The sequence below is a fragment of the Plecotus auritus genome (assembly GCF_963455305.1).
Source record: "Plecotus auritus genome assembly, chromosome: 2".
NCBI classification, from domain to species: domain Eukaryota; kingdom Metazoa; phylum Chordata; class Mammalia; order Chiroptera; family Vespertilionidae; genus Plecotus; species Plecotus auritus.
The window spans coordinates 230011740-230033682 of record NC_137771.1 but is presented as its reverse complement, the minus strand read 5'-3'; the positions used below and the strand labels follow the sequence as shown (position 1 = coordinate 230033682).

The 21943-nt window shown below is 60.2% G+C and overlaps 1 protein-coding gene across 1 annotated transcript in view; it reads left to right on the top strand.

Moving 5' to 3' along the window:
* Positions 1 to 21943, top strand: part of MAP3K7CL (MAP3K7 C-terminal like) — a 62519-nt gene that overhangs the window by 29637 nt on the left and 10939 nt on the right. Inside the window, exons 1-3 of the mRNA XM_080655487.1 lie at positions 813 to 977; positions 2905 to 3013; positions 13637 to 13695. Coding sequence (XP_080511613.1) covers positions 2944 to 3013; positions 13637 to 13695 — 129 coding nt within the window. The 5' untranslated portion in view covers positions 813 to 977; positions 2905 to 2943. Of the gene's footprint in view, positions 978 to 2904; positions 3014 to 13636; positions 13696 to 21943 lie in introns of the transcript that reaches the window.

The window sequence follows — 21943 nt, the reverse complement described above, 5'->3', positions numbered from 1 at the left end:
CGTTCAGCTCTTCTGGGGGAGCGGCCGGAGCATGGCCGCTGGGCCCCGCGGTCACAGGGTTTGGTCCTGAGAAACCACGGAGCGTCTTAGGGTCAGTGCCACCTGCACCCCCACCCGGGATCGCGCATTCCTGCTGCCCCACATCCCCCCAGCAGGGGGCGGGTCGTGCTCCGGAGTTCAGCCTCCCTAACAGGTGTGCAGGCCTCCTGGTCTGTTTGTTTTTTAAAATTTGTTTTTGTTGTTGATCTCAGAGAGGAAGGGAGAGGGAGAGAGAGAGGAACATCGACGGTGAGAGAGAATCAGGGACGGGCGGCCTCCTGCACGCCCCCCACTGGGGATGGAGCCTGCAACCCGGGCCTGTGCCCCGACCGGGAATCCAACCGTGACCTCCTGGTTCCTAGGTCGGCGCTCAGCCCCTGAGCCACGCCGGCCGGGCTCAAACCTCGCTTCCTGAACGGGGCTCCTGGCTGTCGCCATCCGAGCGTGGGCCCGTGGCCGCGAGTGGGCTGGGTGCCTGGCGCTGCCCGAGGGCATTCCTGCCGACTGGGGTCAGGCGGTGTGTGCCAGTCCGCGGGCACAGCCAGCCCCGATTGGGTCACGCTGAAGACATTCCTGCCGTGTGATGCAAGCCTGCTGTATTTTAGGTTTGCCAGGACTAATGAGAGCATTTGGCCCCTCCGCCGTCGCTGTTCATCAATGCCTCTGACAGGAGGAGGGCTGCGCCCGCCCTGCTTTTTCTAGAAGCATGACCACATCCCGGCTGTCGGGGAGGCGAGGGCAGGAGGGGTGGCAGCGGGAGCGGAACAGGGGGCCCCGGGGACACGGGTCTGGGACAGCAGGTAGCGGAGCGGCAGGCAGCTGTCACTGCTGTTCAGACCGCCAGTGGCCGTGGCAGGTGCAGGGCTCTGCGCACAGAGGCGCCGGCGGCCCGCAGCGCTGCCCTGGACTACACGAGGGCGCACTCCCCGCCGAGTGAGGTAAGGAACAGGTGTGCCCGCCGCTCACCGGGCGGGGCACGCCGCCTGGCCCCGCTCGGCCGGCCCAGGAGGGATGGGGAGACATCTGCTTCTGGCCCCTGTGCTCCATTCCGCGTCCCGACTTGGCGGCCGCCGCCCTGGAGGCACAGATGTCTCCGTGGTGCGTGCGGGGAGAATCCGGGGTGCCTGTGTGCCGCCTCCCTGCCACCTCCGGAAGCACAGCGCTGGCGTGCTCCCTGGTACAGGGCGCGCCGGGAGCCCCGGCCGGGAGGGAGCCGCGCTGCGCATCCTCAGACGTTGTGATAACGTGGTTTGCGGACCGTGACGTTTTCCTTTTAGCCACAAGGTCCAGGGGGTTTTGCAGTTTGTTCTGTTAAATCGGAGACGAGTCTGTTCTATTCCCAGGAGCAGGTGGCCCACAGGACACTGGATCCTGAGCAGACGGGGCTAAGAGGAGACACTCCTGGGCAGAGAAACCGCGGTTTCTTCCAGCCTGTCTCCAAGCTGGATGTTCCGTGTCCCCCCCCTGTTCTAACTGAGAGGACGGGGTGGGGTGTCCCCGGAGTCCTCGCCATCAGGAGTGCGAAATGGATGGGCCAAACGTGGTTCTAACTTGGCGATAAGCAGTCGCTGTTTCTCCCCCCACCCCCCGCCCCCGCCCCCAAAGCTGAACAAGGTGGAAAAAGCCCGTTTTCTGTCCACATTCCGGGCGGGATGATTCCGTGCACATTACGTCTCGTACACACGTACACATATATGCCTTCGCGTTGGCTCTATAAATAATCGTGAAAACAAAACCCAATGTTCTGGGCACTATTTTTAGGTGGAGAAAAGTTATGGGAAAGACTCAGGGCCCTTCCTGTGAGAAAATGCTCTGCCGAAGTGGTTCCCACAACCCCGCGGAGGATGGCCGGACGATGATTTATATTTTGCCGTCTTTGGAGACATTTTCCTTAAAATACCCTTCAGCGTTTTTTGGTTCGCTGTCTACATGGGAAGGAAAGTAGAGGGTTTAGGAGAAACATGACTAAAAATAGAGACGTTAAATATATGTATTTAAGGAGAAAAGATATTTATAACACTATCTTTTCCTGGTGCCAGCAAACAAAAATGATCACACATCCTGGTTTAGACGTATCTGGGCTGAATCGTCTTACTGTAACAAAGGTACGCGCCCGCCCGAGCCCATCTCGTCTGTAGGGTATTTTCCCATTCGCCCGCTCTGGTTTGTGAATTAAATGGTGATTGAATGGGTGAGGCGGAGCCTCGGGAGGGTGTCTGCAGGGTGTCTGTTTTGTGTCGTGCAGGTAAGACAGGCAACCTCAGCGATGCTGGCGGGTTCACAGGGAGGGCGTCCGGTGTTTAACGCACAGACGGTTCGTAGTGTACCCATGGGATATTTTAAAAACAGTCCTTGTTCTTTTTCAAAGGATTCCCTGGTGCTTATCCTTTGCCACCTGATCAGTAATTCACACCCCGTAGCCCTTCGAGCACGGGAAGCGAGCCCAGTCTAATGACAATCATTACAGTTTGTTTTGAAACCACGTTACCACATCGTCTAAGGGTGCGCAGCTGCCCGCCCCCCCCCCCCCCGTGCCCTAGGACTTCTCCGTCCCCTCGATTAACAATGAGCTGTCAGACCCCGAGGGGCCAGGTTGTGCTGGTCAGGGTGAAAGTCTGCGACACCGTCCAGTATATTTCACTCCAGATGCATGTTTCCAAAGCAACATCTTTGTGTCAGAAAAAGGGACTTTAAATGGGGCCGGGGACACTGGATGCAGGGAAGGAAGGCCAGGGACTGGGGGCATCTTCACAGTAAGAGAGCGACGCCTCCCCACGCCCTCCCCCCCCCCCCCGCCCCCGCACCTGCCCCGCCAAGGCCCCGCGGGTTGCAGACTCGGAGTGACGACGCCTCTTGTCCCTGCAGCTGGAAGACCCGGGGGAAGGCCGAGGCTCCGGCGCCCACATGCTCAGCACCGCCAGGGTTCCTGCGGACCGGCCCGTGCGCATCGCCTTCAGCCTCGGCCAGGCCTCAGGTGCGCCCCCCTCCCTGCGCCCCCTCCCTGCGCCCCCTCCCTGCGCCCCCTCCCTGCGCCCCCCTCCCTGCGCCCCCTCCCTGCGCCCCCTCCCTGCGCCCCCTCCCTGCGCCCCCCTCGCTGCGCCCCCCTCCCTGCGCCCCCTCCCTGCGCCCCCCTCCCTGCGCCCCCTCCCTGCGCCCCCCTCCCTGCGCCCCCTCCCTGCGCCCCCTCCCTGCGCCCCCCTCGCTGCGCCCCCTCCCTGCGCCCCCTCCCTGCGCCCCCTCCCTGCGCCCCCCTCGCTGCGCCCCCCTCCCTGCGCCCCCTCCCTGCGCCCCCCTCCCTGCGCCCCCTCCCTGCGCCCCCCTCGCTGCGCCCCCTCCCTGCGCCCCCTCCCTGCGCCCCCCTCCCTGCGCCCCCTCCCTGCGCCCCCTCCCTGCGCCCCCTCCCTGCGCCCCCCTCGCTGCGCCCCCTCCCTGCGCCCCCTCCCTGCGCCCCCTCCCTGCGCCCCCTCCCTGCGCCCCCCTCGCTGCGACCCCTCCCTGCGACCCCTCCCTGCGACCCCTCCCTGCGCCCCGTCCCTGCGCCCCCTCCCTGCGCCCCCTCCCTGCGCCCCCCTCGCTGCGCCCCCTCCCTGCGCCCCCCTCCCTGCGCCCCCCTCCCTGCGCCCCCTCCCTGCGCCCCCCTCCCTGCGCCCCCTCCCTGCGCCCCCTCCCTGCGCCCCCTCCCTGCGCCCCCTCCCTGCGCCCCGTCCCTGCGCCCCCTCCCTGCGCCCCCTCCCTGCGCCCCCCTCGCTGCGCCCCCTCCCTGCGCCCCCCTCCCTGCGCCCCCTCCCTGCGACCCCTCCCTGCGACCCCTCCCTGCGCCCCGTCCCTGCGCCCCCTCCCTGCGCCCCCTCCCTGCGCCCCCCTCGCTGCGCCCCCTCCCTGCGCCCCCCTCCCTGCGCCCCCCTCCCTGCGCCCCCTCCCTGCGCCCCCCTCGCTGCGCCCCCTCCCTGCGCCCCCTCCCTGCGCCCCCTCCCTGCGCCCCCTCCCTGCGCCCCCCTCGCTGCGACCCCTCCCTGCGACCCCTCCCTGCGACCCCTCCCTGCGCCCCGTCCCTGCGCCCCCTCCCTGCGCCCCCTCCCTGCGCCCCCTCCCTGCGCCCCCTCCCTGCGCCCCCCTCGCTGCGCCCCCCTCGCTGCGCCCCCTCCCTGCGCCCCCTCCCTGCGCCCCCTCCCTGCGCCCCCCTCCCTGCGCCCCCTCCCTGCGCCCCCCTCGCTGCGCCCCCCTCGCTGCGCCCCCTCCCTGCGCCCCCCTCCCTGCGCCCCCTCCCTGCGCCCCCTCCCTGCGCCCCCTCCCTGCGCCCCCTCCCTGCGCCCCTGCACGCGCCCCCTCCCTGCGCCCCCTCCCTGCGCCCCCTCCCTGCGCCCCCCTCCCTGCGCCCCCTCCCTGCGCCCCCTCCCTGCGCCCCCTCCCTGCGCCCCCCTCCCTGCGCGCCCCCGCGGTTGTGCAGTGTGCTGGCTGACCTTGACCTCAGGGCGGGCTCCTGCAGGTGCTGCCGGCTGACCTTGACCTCCTGACCTCTGTCAGGTCCCAGCTGGGTGGCTTCCTTGACGCCTCTAAAGGCGGGACCTTCCCCGTCTCTCATTTGTTTGTCATTTTAGTCCATTCTCTCCTCTTCCTTCCCCACGTCAGCTTTCTTTTGTTATGAGGGTCGTGGGCTAACTTTCCGACAAAGCAGGTCGTCGCCGAGTTTGTTGAGAGCTGGCGGTCGGGGGGCGTCAAAATACGCTGTCTCTCTAGCAGCGTCTCTTGCCGCTGAGCTGCTGGGCGGTCCCCTCACTTCCCATGTGGAGTGATGGGTGGGAGGTGAGGGTGTGAGGCAGGTGGTGCGTGGGCAGGTGAGGGGGGGTGGTGTGTAGACAGGTGAGGGGGGGTGGTGTGTAGACAGGTGAGGCGGGTGGTGCGTGGACAGGTGAGGCTGGTGCTATGTGGGCAGGTGAGGCGGGGTGAGGCAGGTGGTATGTGGGCAGGTGAGGGGGGTGGTATGTGGACAGGTGAGGGGGGTGCGTAGACAGGTGAGGGGGGTGGTGCATGGACAGGTGAGGCTGGTGCTGTGTGGGCAGGTGAGGCGGGGTGAGGCAGGTGGTATGTGGGCAGGTGAGGGGGATGGTGTGTGGACAGGTGAGGCAGGTGCTGTGTGGGCAGGTGAGGGGGGTGGTGTGTAGACAGGTGAGGGGGGGTGCGTAGACAGGTGAGGGGGGTGGTGCATGGACAGGTGAGGGGGGTGAGGCGGGTGCTGTGTGGGCAGGTGAGGGGGGTGAGGCGGGTGCTGTGTGGACAGGTGAGGGGGGTGGTGTGTAGACAGGTGAGGGGGGGTGTGTAGACAGGTGAGGGGGGTGCTGTGTGGGCAGGTGAGGGGGGTGAGGCGGGTGCTGTGTGGACAGGTGAGGGGGGTGGTATGTAGACAGGTGAGGGGGGGTGCGTAGACAGGTGAGGGGGGGTGCGTAGACAGGTGAGGGGTGGTATGTGGACAGGTGAGGGGGGGTGCGTAGACAGGTGAGGGGGGTGGTGCATGGACAGGTGAGGCGGGGTGAGGCGGGTGGTGTGTGGGCAGGTGAGGGGGGTGAGGCGGGTGGTGTGTGGACAGGTGAGGGGGGTGGTATGTGGACAGGTGAGGGGGGGTGCGTAGACAGGTGAGGGGGGGTGGTGCATGGACAGGTGAGGCAGGTGGTGTGTGGGCAGGTGAGGGGGGTGGTGCATGGACAGGTGAGGCAGGTGCTGTGTGGGCAGGTGAGGCGGGTGGTGTGTGGGCAGGTGAGGCAGGTGCTGTGTGGGCAGGTGAGGGGGTTGGTGCATGGACAGGTGAGGCGGGTGGTGTGTGGGCAGGTGAGGGGGGTGGTATGTGGACAGGTGAGGGGGGGTGCGTAGACAGGTGAGGGGGGTGGTGCATGGACAGGTGAGGCAGGTGGTGTGTGGGCAGGTGAGGGGGGTGGTGCATGGACAGGTGAGGCAGGTGCTGTGTGGGCAGGTGAGGCGGGTGGTGTGTGGGCAGGTGAGGCAGGTGCTGTGTGGGCAGGTGAGGGGGGTGGTATGTGGACAGGTGAGGGGGGGTGCGTAGACAGGTGAGGGGGGTGGTGCATGGACAGGTGAGGCGGGGTGAGGCGGGTGCTGTGTGGGCAGGTGAGGGGGGTGGTATGTGGACAGGTGAGGGGGGGTGCGTAGACAGGTGAGGGGGGTGGTGCATGGACAGGTGAGGGGGGTGAGGCGGGTGCTGTGTGGGCAGGTGAGGGGGGTGGTATGTGGTCAGGGGAGGGGGGGTGCGTAGACAGGTGAGGGGGGTGGTGCATGGACAGGTGAGGCGGGTGCTGTGTGGGCAGGCACGGGGCCTTCTCCAGGGGGAGGGTGAGGAGGCCGCCTGTGCAGAGCCCGCGTCACGCCGCCCTCAGGGACACTTCACACCTGGAATCGCACCCTTTGGCCGGACCTCGGGGTGTCACGGCGGTGACAAGGGAGGCTTGCATGTCCACGTGCGTCATCTGTCGCCTCAGCCAGTGTCGTATCTGTGCATGTCATCCATAGGGCGTCCCCCAAACGGTACACACTTGGAATAATTCTAAAGGCAGTTTATTAAAATACACTTCATTCTCAAAACTGAGCTATCAGCTGAGAAAGTGTGTGTACATTCTGGGGGACACTTTGTATGTGGTGTATATGGTGTGCATGTATGCACACACCTGTACATGTGTACACACATGTATAATATGTAAGCATATGTGCAAACAGCATGGCCACCGAGACCTGTCTTTTGAGGGCTGGTTCCTCTGTCTTTCCATCCATCTACCTGTCCTCTCCCCGTCACCTCTCCCTCCTTCCCTCGGTGCCCACGCGGGTGCTCCTGTGACCGTGAATGGCCGAAAGGGACAGGTTCATCCCCAACGAAGCCGCGCAGGGAGCTGGGCCCGCGACGGCCCTGACCCGCGGCTCCTGTCTCTAGGAAGGGGCACCTGCTGACTCGGCACCAGGCGGGAGCTGGCGTTCGCCCTCCTTTCCTCAAACAGGTGCCCGGATGGAAGCGGCGTCTGCACTTGGCGTGCGCAGGGCCTGGCGTGCGCATAGTGGGGGCGCCCCCTGGGGCTCCCGGGTCGGGGTGTGCGGCACGCGGGCCGCTCTGCCCTCCTCACACTGGCTGCCCTTTGGATTCCAGTGCGTGTGCGGACACAGCCCGCGGTCAGGGGAGCACCCACACTTCCACAGGACGGGGCAGCCAAGGTGGGCCTTGGGAGCAACTTCATGGCCTCGAATTGATTGTTGAGGATAAACAGTCCATGAGGAAAGGGCTCCTTTTTGCCTGTGAATGCTGACTTGTCCATGTCTTAGGAGCATAATACGGGGCTCATTCCCTCAGCCGTGTGAGGTCTGTTTTTCTACTTTCTCCTCCTCCTCCTCCTCCCCCTCCCCCTCCTCCTCTTCCTCCTCCCTCTCCCCTTCCTCCTCCTCCTTTCCCTCCCCCTCCTCCTTCCCCTCCTCCTCTTCCTCCTCCTCTTCTTCCTTCCCCTCCTCCCCCTCCTCCTCCTCCCCCTCCCCTTCCTCCCCCTCCTCTCCCTCCCCCTCCTTCTCTTCCCCCTCCTCTTCTTCCTTCCTCTCCCCCTCCTCCTCTTCCTCCTCCCCCTCCCCCTCCTCCTCTTCCCCCTCCTCTTCTTTCTCCTCCTCCTTCCCCTCCCCCTCCTCCTCCTCTCCCTCCTCCTCCTCCTTCCCCTCCTCTTCTTCCTCCCCCTCCTCTCCCTCCTCCTCCTCCTTCCCCTCCTCTTCTTCCTCCCTCTCCCCCTCCTCCTCTTCCTCCTCCCCCTCCCCCCCTCCTTCTCTTCCCCCTCCTCTTCTTCCTCCCCCTCCTCCTCCTCCTCCCCCTCCTCTTCTTCCTTCCTCTCCCCCTCCTCCTCTTCCTCCTCCCCCTCCCCCTCCTCCTCTTCCCCCTCCTCTTCTTTCTCCTCCTCCTTCCCCTCCCCCTCCTCCTCCTCCCCCTCCTCCTCCTCCTGCTCCTCTTCTCCTCCATATTTCTCTGAGATGAATTGGGATAGAGATTAAGAACATAGGCTCTAGCGTCAGCAAGGCACAGCTTCTAGACACCTTTCCATCACAATTTTGATGATTTAGCCTAAGTCGCTACACTTTGCTGAACTGCAGTGTTTGGTGAGATGTGTGAGGTGGTTGACAGAGTTGTAAGACTCGCTTTAACCCTGTGCAGGTGAGGCAGTGGCCAGGGTGCTTCTCACAGAGTACGTTCTCAGCTGTCCCTGACCTGCCTGCCTCTCACACGTGTACTCGCCGTCAAGACAGAGTCACAGTGCAAGTGACCGTGATAATTTAGGGACCAGTTAGCCAGCTGGGGGCTGTGGTGTCCCTGCGCCCCTTGTCCCTGGTCTGACCTTTACTCGTTTCTATGCTCCCAGACTCAGGTGGGCGAGGCGGGCGCGGTGGGCGAGGTGGGCAAGGCGGGCGCGGTGGGCGAGGCGGGCGAGGCGGGCGCGGTGGCAGAAGAGGGCACGGCATGACTCGCCCTCGGGGTGTCTCAAGGCAGAGAGCGCTGGGGCGGTCTGTGATGCAGAGCAGGTGCAGCGCCTCTGGGAGATGTGGACGTCGCTGGGGCTCGGAGGCAGGGAGGGCACTGGGAGGCAGTGCAGGAACGGTGCCAGTCGGGCAGCAGGTGAAAGAGGGGCCTCTTCGTCTTTTAACCAGTCTTCCCTTTCCCTCCAAACACAAAGCATAAGCAAACCTGAGCCAGGAAGAGCAGGACGTGTTCCATAAACACTGAAACCCTCGTCCCCGGGGCGAGGCCTGGGTGTGGGGAGTGCCCTGCCGTTCCCCTGCCTCTCCGACCGGGCAGGACGTGGCACCCATTTTACAGACGGGCCGTGGGCGCAGGGAGGGAGTAACGTGCCTCCAGTGGCAGCCAACAAACAGCATTGGAAAGGGATTCAGCCCGTTTGGAGGTGGGGCCGCGTCATGAAAGAGAAGCCTGGCCGGGCCGGCGGGGCTCCGGGGCTGAGCATCGACCTGTGAGCCAGGCGGTGACGGTGCGATTCCCGTCAGAGCACAGGCCCGGGCTGCGGGCTCGTCCCCGGTGTGGGGCGTGCAGGAGGAGCCGGTCCATGGTCCTCCCTCATCACCGATGCTTCTCTCCGTCTCTCCCTCCCCCCTCCTCTCCGGCGTCAGTACAAACATTTAGAAAAGTAAGAGAGAAGCACGCATGCTGCTGGGAGCAGGGCACAGGTGGCGGGGGCAGTGACGGAGGAAGATCCGTTCTGAGGTGTCAGAGGAAGAAAGGAGGGAGGTGGGGGCGCATTTTATCTGATGGTAAACGACTCCCAAGGGACTCTTTTGGAAGTAGGTGATTCTGGGCAAGTGTGTGCTAAGCTAAATTAGTGAAAATATCCTTACAAGAGGGTAGATGGATAAGTCACAGAACGATGGCAGCAATGACGGCGACCGGAGGACCGTTCCTAAGAAACGGAAAACCGCCTCCAGCCAGGTCCGGTTCCGGTGGGGAACGCCGCCGTCTGTTTGACCTCGACCTTGTTGGCCTGATAGTGCCAGGTGCTGGCTGAGGTCACGTGACGGTTGATGTTAACATTAATATTAATGAGGAAGAACTGGCAGTCTGCCAAGGGTCATGCCGAGTCTCTCCTGTATCCCGATCTCTGTCCATACCGGGAGCCTGTTTATATCTGTGTCTGTGCCTTTGATTCCATGCACCTGGAACCCCGTGTGCATTAAGGAATTCACGCCTCTAATGCTTAGTGAGCAGGAAGCAGATTAAAAAGGCTTTTGATGTGTTTCAAAGCGGTGTGGTGCTCTCCGGAGGAGCCAGGTCTCCAGACCTTTAAAAAAAGCCGTTGGATACATTATTAACGTGGGTTGGCAGCCTTACAGCACTTATTTTATTTCTGTAAATAAAACATTCATCTCCATTTAGGTTTAAAACGAAACTGCTCGAAGCTCTTTTGCGCATCAGTGAAATTTGGGGCCATATTTCCTATAGAAAGTGTTTGCTCTGATAGGAGAGTGCCAGGGAGACGGTTCCACGTTGAGATTTAAATGAAAAGAGTGAACCCCAGGACCAGGGCAATGCCCCTTCAGTGGCCGGGGAGCCGAGGAGGCAGGGCTTGTTCTCTCTGTTACCGGGATGAGGAATAAGGGTAACGTCAGCCCACCGCGGGCCGCGGGCGCAGACACTCCCCCCCCATTACCCCTTCTGGTCCGACTCACGGTGAAAGGGAATGGGAACTAAACTCGATGACATTAAGCATTGACTGTTATTATTGTTACTGGTTATCTCCTAGGCACCAGCCGTGGGGTAAATGATGGATGTCTGCACTCCTTCACTAGTATCTGGTCCTGAGACAGGGAGGGTCATGCCCACTTAGCAGAGGAGAAAACTGTGTCTCAGAGAGGTCCCGTCGATTCTCCACATTCACCACCGGAAAGGCCTGTCCACGGCACGCTGCGTGACGCGCTGTGGTCGGGGCCTTCAGAGGCGAACGGCCCCAGGAACGTGTTTGCGTGAGCCTGGGCACGCACCGGGCCCTCACTCGCTTATCCGGCGAGTGTGTGTGCCCCTGAAGGACGGTCTCCGGGACACCAGCTCGGGCCCAGCTGCAGGGCCTGGGGCGGGGGCTCCTGGTCAGAGGTGGTGGGGTCTGCAGACTCTGTGGCTGAGCGTGTCACCTGTCCTGGTCAGAGGTGGTGGGGTCTGCAGACTCTGTGGCGGAGCGTGTCACCTGTCTGGGCCCCCTGGCCGAAGGGCCCGTGCGGGAGGCCCCGGGCGGCTGCCCCCGCGGGAGGAGCAGGTGGCCCTCAGGCTCCTGGCTGGGAGGGAAGGAGGTGGGCTGTCCCCTGAGCCGGCTCCCCCGGGGTCTCCTCCGTGAGGACTGGGTTTCCTGGCCCCCGATTGTGCCGGGGGTGGGGACCCCGTGGGGGGAGTCCGGCCGGGATGTCGTGCAGAACAGGGGCGCAGACGCTGTGCACACCTGGTCGGTTTGGGCAGAGTTTTCACCTCGGATGTAAAACAGGAAACGAGGACACAGCAGCGAGGACTTCTCGGGGGGGTTTGTTTTTATCTGCGAAGTACATTTGCCCGATCAGCGGGCTCTCTCCTGGCCGAGGCTCAGCTGCTTGTGAATGGGGTGTTAGGGTGCTCTCTGTGCTGAGGGTGCCGACGACACCGTTCCCAGGGTTGGGGGAACTGCTGGGGCTCCGAGCGCGTGTGCCGTGGGGTCATGGACCAGAGGGAGGAAGGCAGAGGCGCGGCGAGAGCCCCGGGCGGGACACCCCTGCCTCTGCACCCAGAGGCTGGTCCAGACACCGCTCGGCGCCTCCCAGCGTGCGGGTCCAGTTACTGCGGAGCCGCAGGATCCGGGTGACAGACGCCGCGGCCCCACTTACTCGGTTCAGGGAGGAACGCAACGAGGACAGTTGTTTAAGGGACAGAACAGCCCTGACCGGTGTGGCTCCGTGGATAGAGCGTCGGCCTGCGGACTGAAGGGTCCCGGGTTCGATTCCGGTCAAGGGCACCTACCTTGGTTGCGGGCACATCCCCAGTAGGGGGTGTGCAGGAGGCAGCTGATCGATGTTTCTCTCTAATCGATGTTTCTAACTCTCTCTCCCTCTCCCTTCCTCTCTGTAAAAATCAATAAAATATATTTTTTTAAAAAAGGGTCAGAACAGCCGGCAGCTGCTCAGCGGGCTGAGACAAAGTCCTGGGCGCAGGGCGGAACGTGGCGTGGCGGGTGCAACAAGCAAGCTCTATTTTAAGTGCCGCTGACTTGGTCATATCACGCCTGCTCTGCAGGCAGCGGCCATCTGCTTGTAAACACTCCTCTTTAAGTCTCTCCGTCGAGTTTCATCCTCAGTGGTGTTCTCCCCCGCCCCCACCCCCCCCACCCCGCCCCGCCGGCATGTCTAGCAAGCCCACTGCACCCTTTTGAAAAGGAAGCCTAGGAATTCTTTCCTCAATACGTTAAAACACGATAAAGCGATTTGCCGATTTAGCCTAGAGCCCTTGTCGCGGCATTCAATGAATGTTTGGTAAATAAAAAAATTTAAAAAAATGTTTTTATTGATTTCAGAGAGGAAGGGAGAGGGAGAGAGGGAGAGAAACGTCAATGATGAGAATCAGGTAAATAAGTAAATTTTAATCAAATGTGCTTGCACCCGATTCTGTTACATTCTAAACAAACCTGGGCTGGTTTTCTTTTTAAAAAAGGGCCATCGGCCGGGGGTGGGGGCGGCTCCGGCGTCGCTACTGTACAGGCCACCTTGGCTTCCGGCATCGCCGACCAGGCTCGCGCTCTCAGGAGCCGGTCCAGCGCCGCCCGCCAAGGTCTCCCCGAGCTCGGCCAAGCGTCCGCACAGCTGTGTCCCCGGGCTGAGTCACCTCCCTCTTCCCTGCTGGCCCGGCCGTGACTCACCGTTCCGCTTTTAGCCTGTCCGCCTATTTTTAAAACCGGTTGGAGAAGACAGCCACTGTTTGAACGTAAACAGGCCGCACGTCCCCGTGGGGCGCAGCGAGCGGCTCCAGGCCCTGGCGCTGCTGGCGGCCGGGGGCCAAGGCAGCAGATGGCCCGGGAGGCACCGGGGCTGGCTGGCCTCCTCACATCTGTCTGTGGTTTTCTCGTTGCCGCTGCCACTTCCTGCTTGGATTAATGCAACTTGATTCGCCTTTGAAACCAAAGCCTTACATTTATTTTGCTTGTAAAATACCATTCTCTCCTTATTTCTACGTCAACTAATCAGGCTTCCCTAGCAACTCGAGGTTGAGCTGTTGCTTGCCTGCAAGATGGTCAGCGTGGTCACATCCATGGGCTCGTGTGTGCGGTGACTAAATCATGATGTAGATTTCTGCCGGAGCTTCGACGATTCTGGGTCACACTGGGAATCTCTATTTACTTGGCTATAAAAGTGAATTCTTTTTCCCCCCGAAATGTTTTTATTGATTTTTCTGTTCTTTTAGAGAGTGAGAGAGAGAGAGAGAGAGAGAGAGGTGGGGGGAGATAAAAACATTGAGGAGAGAGAATCCTTGGTCAGCTGCCTCCTGCACGCTCCCCCCTGGGGATGGAGCCCACAGTCCTGGCATGAGCCCTGACCAGGAATCGAACCGAGACCTCCTGGTTCCTAGGTGGATGCTCAGCCACGGAGCCGCACCAGCTGAGCTGTTCTTTTGTGTTAATCCTCATCAGAGGATATTTTTTCAATTGATTTTTTTAGAGAGTGTGAAAGGGAAGGAGGGAGGGGAAGAGAGAAAACCATTGATATGAGAGAGACACATTGATTGGCTGCTTTTCCGGGCCTGGCATCAAACCTGCCACCCAGGTACGCGTGCTTGACCGGGAACTGAACCCCCTCTCCCCCACCCTGGCTGACACTAACCACTGAGCATCCAGCCAGGGCCAGAGCCCTTCTTCACTGCAGAACAGCCAGAGATGTTGGCAAAATGCTGGTCTCGGCCACCTTGGCTCGGACCCTCTGTCTGCGTTGATCCTCAGTGCTGCTGTCCGCTGCGTCCGGTCCGTCTCCAGCGAGAGGGATGGACCAGCGGGCGTCGGTGCCGATGGCTCAGCCGCTGGGGAGAAAGGGTCCAGAGTGAAAGTCTGATCTTCCCTTGCAGATGGCGCCCCTCCGGAGGACCCCACGCTGCTCTTCCCGGACCTAGACCAGCAGCTGCAGGTGAGGGCTCTCCTGCATCCCCCTTCCTTCTCGGCTTCACCGCCCAGAGCTGGGCAGCGGGCTGGGAGGCAGACAGAGGGCCAGGCCCTGGCACACGGCCCTGCCTTTGCCCTCAGCACCAGCCGGTCGGGACGTGCAGAGGGGCCGGCTCCGGTGTGGGGAGGAGAAGAGGGGCCCTGGGCTGGGACGCGCCGTCCACTACCTTTGTTGGGCCACAAGCGTCCACTCCCTTTGTCTGGACCATGCAGCGTCCACTCCCCATTGGGCCACGCAGCATCCACTCCCTTTGTCTGGACCACGCAGCGTCCACTCCCTTTGTCTGGACCACACAGCGTCCACTCCCTTTGTCTGGACCACGCAGCGTCCACTCCCTTTGTCTGGACCACACAGCGTCCACTCCCTTTGTCTGGGCCACGCAGCATCCACTCCCTTTGTCTGGACCACACAGCATCCACTCCCTTTGTCTGGACCACACAGCATCCACTCCCCTTTGTCTGGACCACGCAGCGTCCACTCCCCTTTGTCTGGACCACGCAGCGTCCACTCCCCTTTGTCTGGACCACGCAGCGTCCACTCCCCTTTGTCTGGGCCACGCAGCATCCACTCCCTTTGTCTGGACCACGCAGCATCCACTCCCTTTGTCTGGACCACGCAGCGTCCACTCCCTTTGTCTGGACCACGCAGCGTCCACTCCCTTTGTCTGGACCACGCAGCGTCCACTCCCTTTGTCTGGACCACACAGCGTCCACTCCCTTTGTCTGGGCCACGCAGCATCCACTCCCTTTGTCTGGACCACGCAGCGTCCACTCCCTTTGTCTGGACCACGCAGCGTCCACTCCCCTTTGTCTGGACCACGCAGCGTCCACTCCCTTTGTCTGGACCACGCAGCGTCCACTCCCTTTGTCTGGACCACGCAGCGTCCACTCCCCTTTGTCTGGACCACGCAGCGTCCACTCCCCTTTGTCTGGGCCACGCAGCATCCACTCCCTTTGTCTGGACCACGCAGCATCCACTCCCTTTGTCTGGACCACGCAGCGTCCACTCCCTTTGTCTGGACCACGCAGCGTCCACTCCCTTTGTCTGGACCACGCAGCGTCCACTCCCTTTGTCTGGACCACACAGCGTCCACTCCCTTTGTCTGGGCCACGCAGCATCCACTCCCTTTGTCTGGACCACGCAGCGTCCACTCCCTTTGTCTGGACCACGCAGCGTCCACTCCCCTTTGTCTGGACCACGCAGCGTCCACTCCCTTTGTCTGGACCACGCAGCGTCCACTCCCTTTGTCTGGACCACGCAGCATCCACTCCCTTTGTCTGGACCACGCAGCGTCCACTCCCTTTGTCTGGACCACGCAACGTCCACTCCCCTTTGTCAGGGCCACACAGCGTCCACTCCCTTTGGCCACGCAGCATCCACTCCCTTTGTCTGGACCACACAGCGTCCACTCCCCTTTGTCAGGGCCACACAGCGTCCACTCCCTTTGGCCACGCAGCATCCACTCCCTTTGTCTGGACCACACAGCGTCCACTCCCTTTGTCTGGGCCACGCAGCATCCACTCCCTTTGTCTGGACCACGCAGCATCCACTCCCTTTGTCTGGACCACGCAGCGTCCACTCCCTTTGTCTGGACCACGCAGCGTCCACTCCCCTTTGTCTGGACCACGCAGCGTCCACTCCCTTTGTCTGGACCACGCAGCGTCCACTCCCTTTGTCTGGACCACACAACGTCCACTCCCCTTTGTCAGGGCCACACAGCGTCCACTCCCTTTGGCCACGCAGCGTCCACTCCCCTTTGTCAGGGCCACGCAGCGTCCACTCCCCTTTGTCAGGGCCACGCAGCGTCCACTCCCCTTTGGACCACGCAGCGTCCACTCCCCTTTGTCAGGGCCACGCAGCGTCCACTCCCCTTTGTCTGGACCACGCAGCGTCCACTCCCCTTTGTCTGGACCACACAACGTCCACTCCCCTTTGTCAGGGCCACACAGCGTCCACTCCCTTTGGCCACGCAGCGTCCACTCCCCTTTGTCAGGGCCACACAGCGTCCACTCCCTTTGGCCACACAACGTCCACTCCCCTTTGTCTGGACCACGCAGCGTCCACTCCCCTTTGGACCACGCAGCGTCCACTCCCCTTTGTCAGGGCCACGCAGCGTCCACTCCCTTTGGCCACGCAGCGTCCACTCCCCTTTGTCTGGACCACGCAGCGTCCACTCCCCTTTGGACCACGCAGCGTCCACTCCCCTTTGTCAGGGCCACGCAGCGTCCACTCCCTTTGTCTGGACCACGCAGCATCCACTCCCTTTGTCTGGACCACACAGCGTCCACTCCCTTTGTCTGGGCCACGCAGCATCCACTCCCTTTGTCTGGACCACGCAGCGTCCACTCCCTTTGTCTGGACCACGCAGCATCCACTCCCTTTGTCTGGACCACGCAGCGTCCACTCCCTTTGTCTGGACCACACAACGTCCACTCCCCTTTGTCAGGGCCACACAGCGTCCACTCCCTTTGGCCACGCAGCGTCCACTCCCTTTGTCTGGACCACACAGCGTCCACTCCCTTTGTCTGGACCACACAGCGTCCACTCCCTTTGTCTGGACCACACAGCGTCCACTCCCTTTGTCTGGGCCACGCAGCATCCACTCCCTTTGTCTGGACCACGCAGCGTCCACTCCCTTTGTCTGGACCACACAGCGTCCACTCCCCTTTGGGCCACGCAGCGGCCTGGCTGGGCTGGTGACTTAGTGAACGACGGTGCAGAGGAGGCGACCTCTGTGTCCCTGTCCGTGCTCGGCCCCCCACCTTCCCGGGTCTCTGACGGCTTCCCACAGAACAGCGTTACTCTGAGCGAAGCCTTTCGAGTCCCGTCTGGTGTGACCGTGAGGACGAAGTCGTGAGCACCGTCGTGGGGGGTCCATCGAAGACGCCCAGGTCAAGGCGCCCAGTGGTTGGGAAGGCGCCGACTGAGGGCGCTTGCTTCTCTCTGGAAGACGGGGTGACTCTGGGCAAGCTCGGCCCTGGGACAAGGTCCAGCCTGAAAGCCTGGGCACTGGCCTCAGCCAGACGTCCACGTTGCAGGTCACAACACAGGTCACAGGTCATTGCACAGGTCACAGGTCATTACAAAGGTTTCAGGTCATTACACAGGTCACAGGTCATTGCACAGGACAAGGTCATTGCACAGGTCACAGGTCATTGCACAGGTTGCGGGTCATTACGAAGGTTTCAGGTCATTACACAGGTCACAGGTCATTGCACAGGACGAGGTCATTGCACAGGTCACAGGTCATTGCACAGGTTGAGGTCACTGCACAGGTCAAGGTCATTACACAGGTCAAGGTCATTACTTGGGTTGAAGGTCATTACATAGGTCACAGGTCATTGCATAGGCCGCAGGTCATTGCACAGGTCGAGGTCATTACACAGGTTGAGGTCATTACGTGGGTCACAGGTCATTGCACAGGTCACAGGTCATCACGAGGCTGCCCCAGGCTCACGTCCTGTGCGTGGATGTCTGTTCAGTCACCACGTATTTTCTCTAAAAATCGCGTCTGAAAGCCCTCGGAGGGGCTGCAACCTCCAGTTCCCAGCAGACCCGGTGCTCCTCGCACCCAGCGCCGTCCCCACTGTGGCTGGGCCTGGTCCCTGGAGGCTCTGGAGTTGGGGACCCAGAGCCCTCGGCAGGCAGGAAGAACAAGGATGGCCCGGTGCCACCCACGCTGGTGTCCGCTTTCTCGGCCAGTTCTTACCTCGGAGCCTGTGCCCAGAGCTGGAAACCTGGACGCTGGCGGTGCCCTGCGGGTGGCCTGGAGGACCTCACCCTCCCAGCCCAGCCCGGGCCTAACCCTGCCCCTGCCCCTGTCCCAGCTGGAAGCCGCTCAGCAGAGCGGTGTCGGGGGTAGAGATGCCGAAGGTTTCCCAGGACATGGGGGTCACACCAGGCACATTCGCTGTCAGAAGACTTCTCTGTTCTATTGAGTGTCCCCTGAACCCCCAGCGCCCGCCTCCCTCTCCTCCTCGTCCCCTGCGGGATCTGCTGCCCGCCCCTGCCTCCTGGTGCCCACACATCCCCCCATTCCTCTCTCTTCACACCGGCTCTGCCTGCGTTTCCACCCGCGTGCTCACACGGCACGTGCTCCTGCTGGGCCTCTGGCTGGGAAGGCAAGATAACAACTATCTCCTCGTCCCCGTCAGTCTTTTCTGCTTCAGTTCACGGTCACCCAAAGCCATTTTATGGGCCGGCTGGTGTTTCTCAGTGGTTAGAAGCATTGGCCCCTGGACCAGAGGGTTGTGGTTCAATTCCCGGTCAAGGGCAGGTACCTGGGTTGCAGGTTCGATCCCCAGCCCCGGTCGGGGTGTGCGGGAGGCAGCCAATCATGTCTCTCTCACGCTGATGCTTCTCTCTCTCCCCCTCCTCCTTCCCGACGCTGCTGCGGAGCCTGTGGTCAGCTTACGTCGCTTCGATAGATGTACGATTTTTTAGTTTCTGGTTTGCAAGGTTGTCATAGTGTGGTCACAGAACAAGCTCCTAAAATCTGTCCTGACTTCCCGATAGCGTACACATTCCGTAGTCACTTACAAAACGCGGCTCTAAAATATCCATGTGGTGGATCCTCTACCACCATTTGACCCCCAGCGTTTTTCTGTTGCTTTGCCAAGAATGTGGACATGTTTGAGCATGAACTTGGTGGTGCTTCTATTTTCACAGACGCCCGAAACAGCCCCGGGCGAGAATAGCCGTGACCAACACTGCTCTTGATGTCTCTATTAATGCAGGGTGTTGGGCAAGAGAGTGTGGGGCAGGGTGGGTGTGAAAACGAACATCCCTTCACGACGTTCATTTACGGGCCACGGGCCTCGGCCCAGGGGCAGGTGGTAGCTGGGTTCTATTTTGTGCGGATTCCTTTCCTGGAAATGGGTTTCTAAATTCTCCATGCCCCTCAGAGGCTGCGGGGGGGCGAGCACGTTTAGACCATGCAGGGCCGTTATGTCCACTCCTAAGAATGAATGAAGCATCGTCAGGCCCCTGTCCTTCCGTGCGAAAAAGGTCACGGCTGACCTCCTCTCTCTTTGGAAAGACGGGACAGGAATTGAACGGGGTCAGGCCCGAATTTGCCTTCAAATCTAGCAACGCTGCTATGTTTTGGAGACCACGGAATGGCCTATGGACGCTCCAAAGCTCAGCTGCAACGTGGTCTTGACGATTAGCCCTGGAATGCGGAATCTGTTTTTACAATCGGGCATTGGCTAAGCTCACGAGTGGATGCTGACGGAAATCACAGGAAGCAGGCTTGGCACGGGACTGGCAGGGATTGGCGCTCGGCTCCACACCCGCTAGTTCTGTGATCCGGGGAATGAGCGCTATTTACTCTCTCTAAGCCTCGCTTCTCTGAGCTGCAGCGTGGAGATAGTACCTCGCCCGCGTTACTGTGCTGGGGACCGACTGTGAGGAGGAGCAGCGCTGGCCCAGTGCTTGGCAGGACCGTCGCTCAGTTCACGTGAATCCTCTTCCCCAATGAATCGCTTACCGAGTGAAGCATTGAAGAAAGCACGGTCATGTGTCCAGTGAAATAAGAGGAGCATCTCTTTGGAGTTTGGAGTTGGGATAGAGGTTTGTTTTCAGGAAGTTAAGGAACTTGAAAAACAAGGTGACTTTTTTTTAAGGCAAATTGAGCAATAGCATCACCCCTCCCTCTCCCACCCCAAGGCTCCCGTCGACTCTGAGAAGAAGTGGCAGGTGTCGCGGTACACACTGAACTGGCCTCTCCTCAGACAGTGTCTGGTCAGTCCAGAAGCTGAGGTCACCTCCACAAATAAACAGCGCAGCTCGAGTTGTGGACCATAATATCCTGTTATCCGAGCAGTCCCTCCAGAAACTTCTTTTAGGTCTTGCATCAATAGATGCCGTTGGCTGGGGCAGGAAGCTAGGAAACGGAAAGGAAGTCAGCCTTCCAGGGTTCTCCACCGTCCAGCGGACACGGCTGCTTTTCCCTCTCAAACATGTGGAACGGTATCTTACAGTGTCTCAGGCTGCTGTGACCACAGAGAAAATAGAGATCTTTGGAGCTCTAGAATGGTACCTTTTGTCCTTGAGAAACCCAGTGGTCAGTAGGATATGCCTTGTAGGAAAAGTTTGAGACGCTCTTGAGTTATCACCCTTTGGTATTGCTTATGTCAACAGGAATGACGTAAATATTCTTCGTTCCCATGTTATATAAGGGACGCTGCACACTTACTAGTGCTGACGTTGACCATCATGTAGATACTATCAAATGTCAGTTCTTAAAATGCTTGAAAATACTTAAAATTCTAGATAACAGCATTTTCAAATATAGCAATTAGTGCTGAGTATTTTTTTCCATTTAGTTTTAACAAATTATGCTTGTTAATTTGGGGTCATTAAAGTGCAACATAGCCCTAGCCAGTGTTGCTCAGTGGCTAGAGCACCGGCCTGCGGACTGACGGGTCCCGGGTTTGATTCTGGTCAATGGCTTGATCCCCAGTAGGGGGCGTGCAGGAGGCAGCTGATCCATGATTCTCTCTCATCACTGATGTTTCAGTCTCTCTCTCCCTCTCCATTCCTCTCTGAAACCAATAAAAATACATTAAAAAAAAAATAAAGTGCAACATAACTTTAAACCACTCTGCCCCCTCCCCCGCAAAGGAAAGGTAACATCGAGAATTAAGGAATAAATACAAAGTCTGCTCGGCAACCATAGAATATTTAGCTTCCTAAATATAATCTCGGGTGTGGGAAGCCGGAGAGGAGAATTAACTGCTTACATTTTCAAGGCGGATGGGCCCGTAGTACTTGAAGGAGCCAAGGAGAAAACGGAAACGCTTAAGCTGGCTCTGCCCTGTGGAGAGAGGTTTGGCCGGGGCCTGTCCCATGGGGCCCCGTCCAGGGACCGGGGCCATTTCGGGAGGAGCTTGCCCCACAGCGTGGCCGGCGGACAGCGCGGGTGGCATGGCTGGCCTGGCACTCCTGGGCCGGGAGCCTGCGGTTTCTCAGTTACTTCATCTCGTTAAATCGGTCCGATGAGTGGGTGGGGCTCACCCCACTGCGTGTAATTAAAGCCCTTGGAAGCTCGTCCTAGCAGCTGGGGAGGCGGGGGCGGGGAGGGCAGGAGGAAGTGCCCTCCTGGGCTCTGACCTCATGCAAACCCCGGGCTGTGTCTTGGAAAAGTGTCTCGGAGTTGGCTTGAGACGCCGTTAGGAGAACGTCTTAATTTAACCTTCTTAGAACCGGACGTGTGCGAGGAGAACAGGTGCCCTGCGGGGCCTGGGCGGGTCTGCACAGTGTCCATGGTCCGCGGTGTGCGCGCTTGTCCCTGAGGGGCGCCTCCGCCGCTTCCTCCTCCAGTGAAGGATCTTCGGGGTCCTCCTCCTTGGGATGCAACATTTCACTCTTCAGGCAAGCGTGTGGGAGGATGGGGCATGATTGTGGAGAAAGTAAGAACTTGTTCTCCTCCTCAGGCAACAAGACATTGTCATCCCCGCGGAGAGTTTATTTATTGCTCGTGCGCTCCCAGCCCGGAAATAACTACAAAGACCTCTTTGGATGAGAATAGTTAAAATTAAGCAATGAGAACCGAAGCAAAAATAAAAGTGTTAATTCTTCTTCCACGAAGTTAACCGACCATTTCAACCGCTTACCACGGGCTTTCTGCTAAGATACTTTTAAACGCACGGGGCCCGTTAGCTCCCGCATGCCCGTGTTCTGTACGTCACATGACGAAGCTTACTGGTCGCTCTGCTTGCAAAGTGGAAACTTGATTCTGGTGCTTGAATTCCAGGATCTGTTTCCTCAGGCAAATCTGGCCATGGACACTGTTGGCCATATACACGGAGTGGCCAGATGATGATGACCTCTGAACGCATAAGTATCTGGCCACTCAGTGTCTATCCTATAGAATAAAACGCTAATATGCAAATTGTCCTCTTGACCAGGAGTTCGACCAGCAGGCAGGCCAGCCAACTGGCCATGTCCCCTCCCCCTGGCTAGGCTGGCCGGACCCCACCCATGCACGAATTCATGCACTGGGCCTCTAATATATATATATATATATATACATACATATACACATACACACACTGAGTGGCCAGATTATTATGCGTTCAGAGATCATCATAATCGCCACTCAGTGTAGTGTCTCCTATTCTGAGGGGTTATAAGAAGGTAAGAGAGAGTCACTGTCAGAGAGGATCTAAGATGCTACACATAAACACACAAACACATACATACACACAAA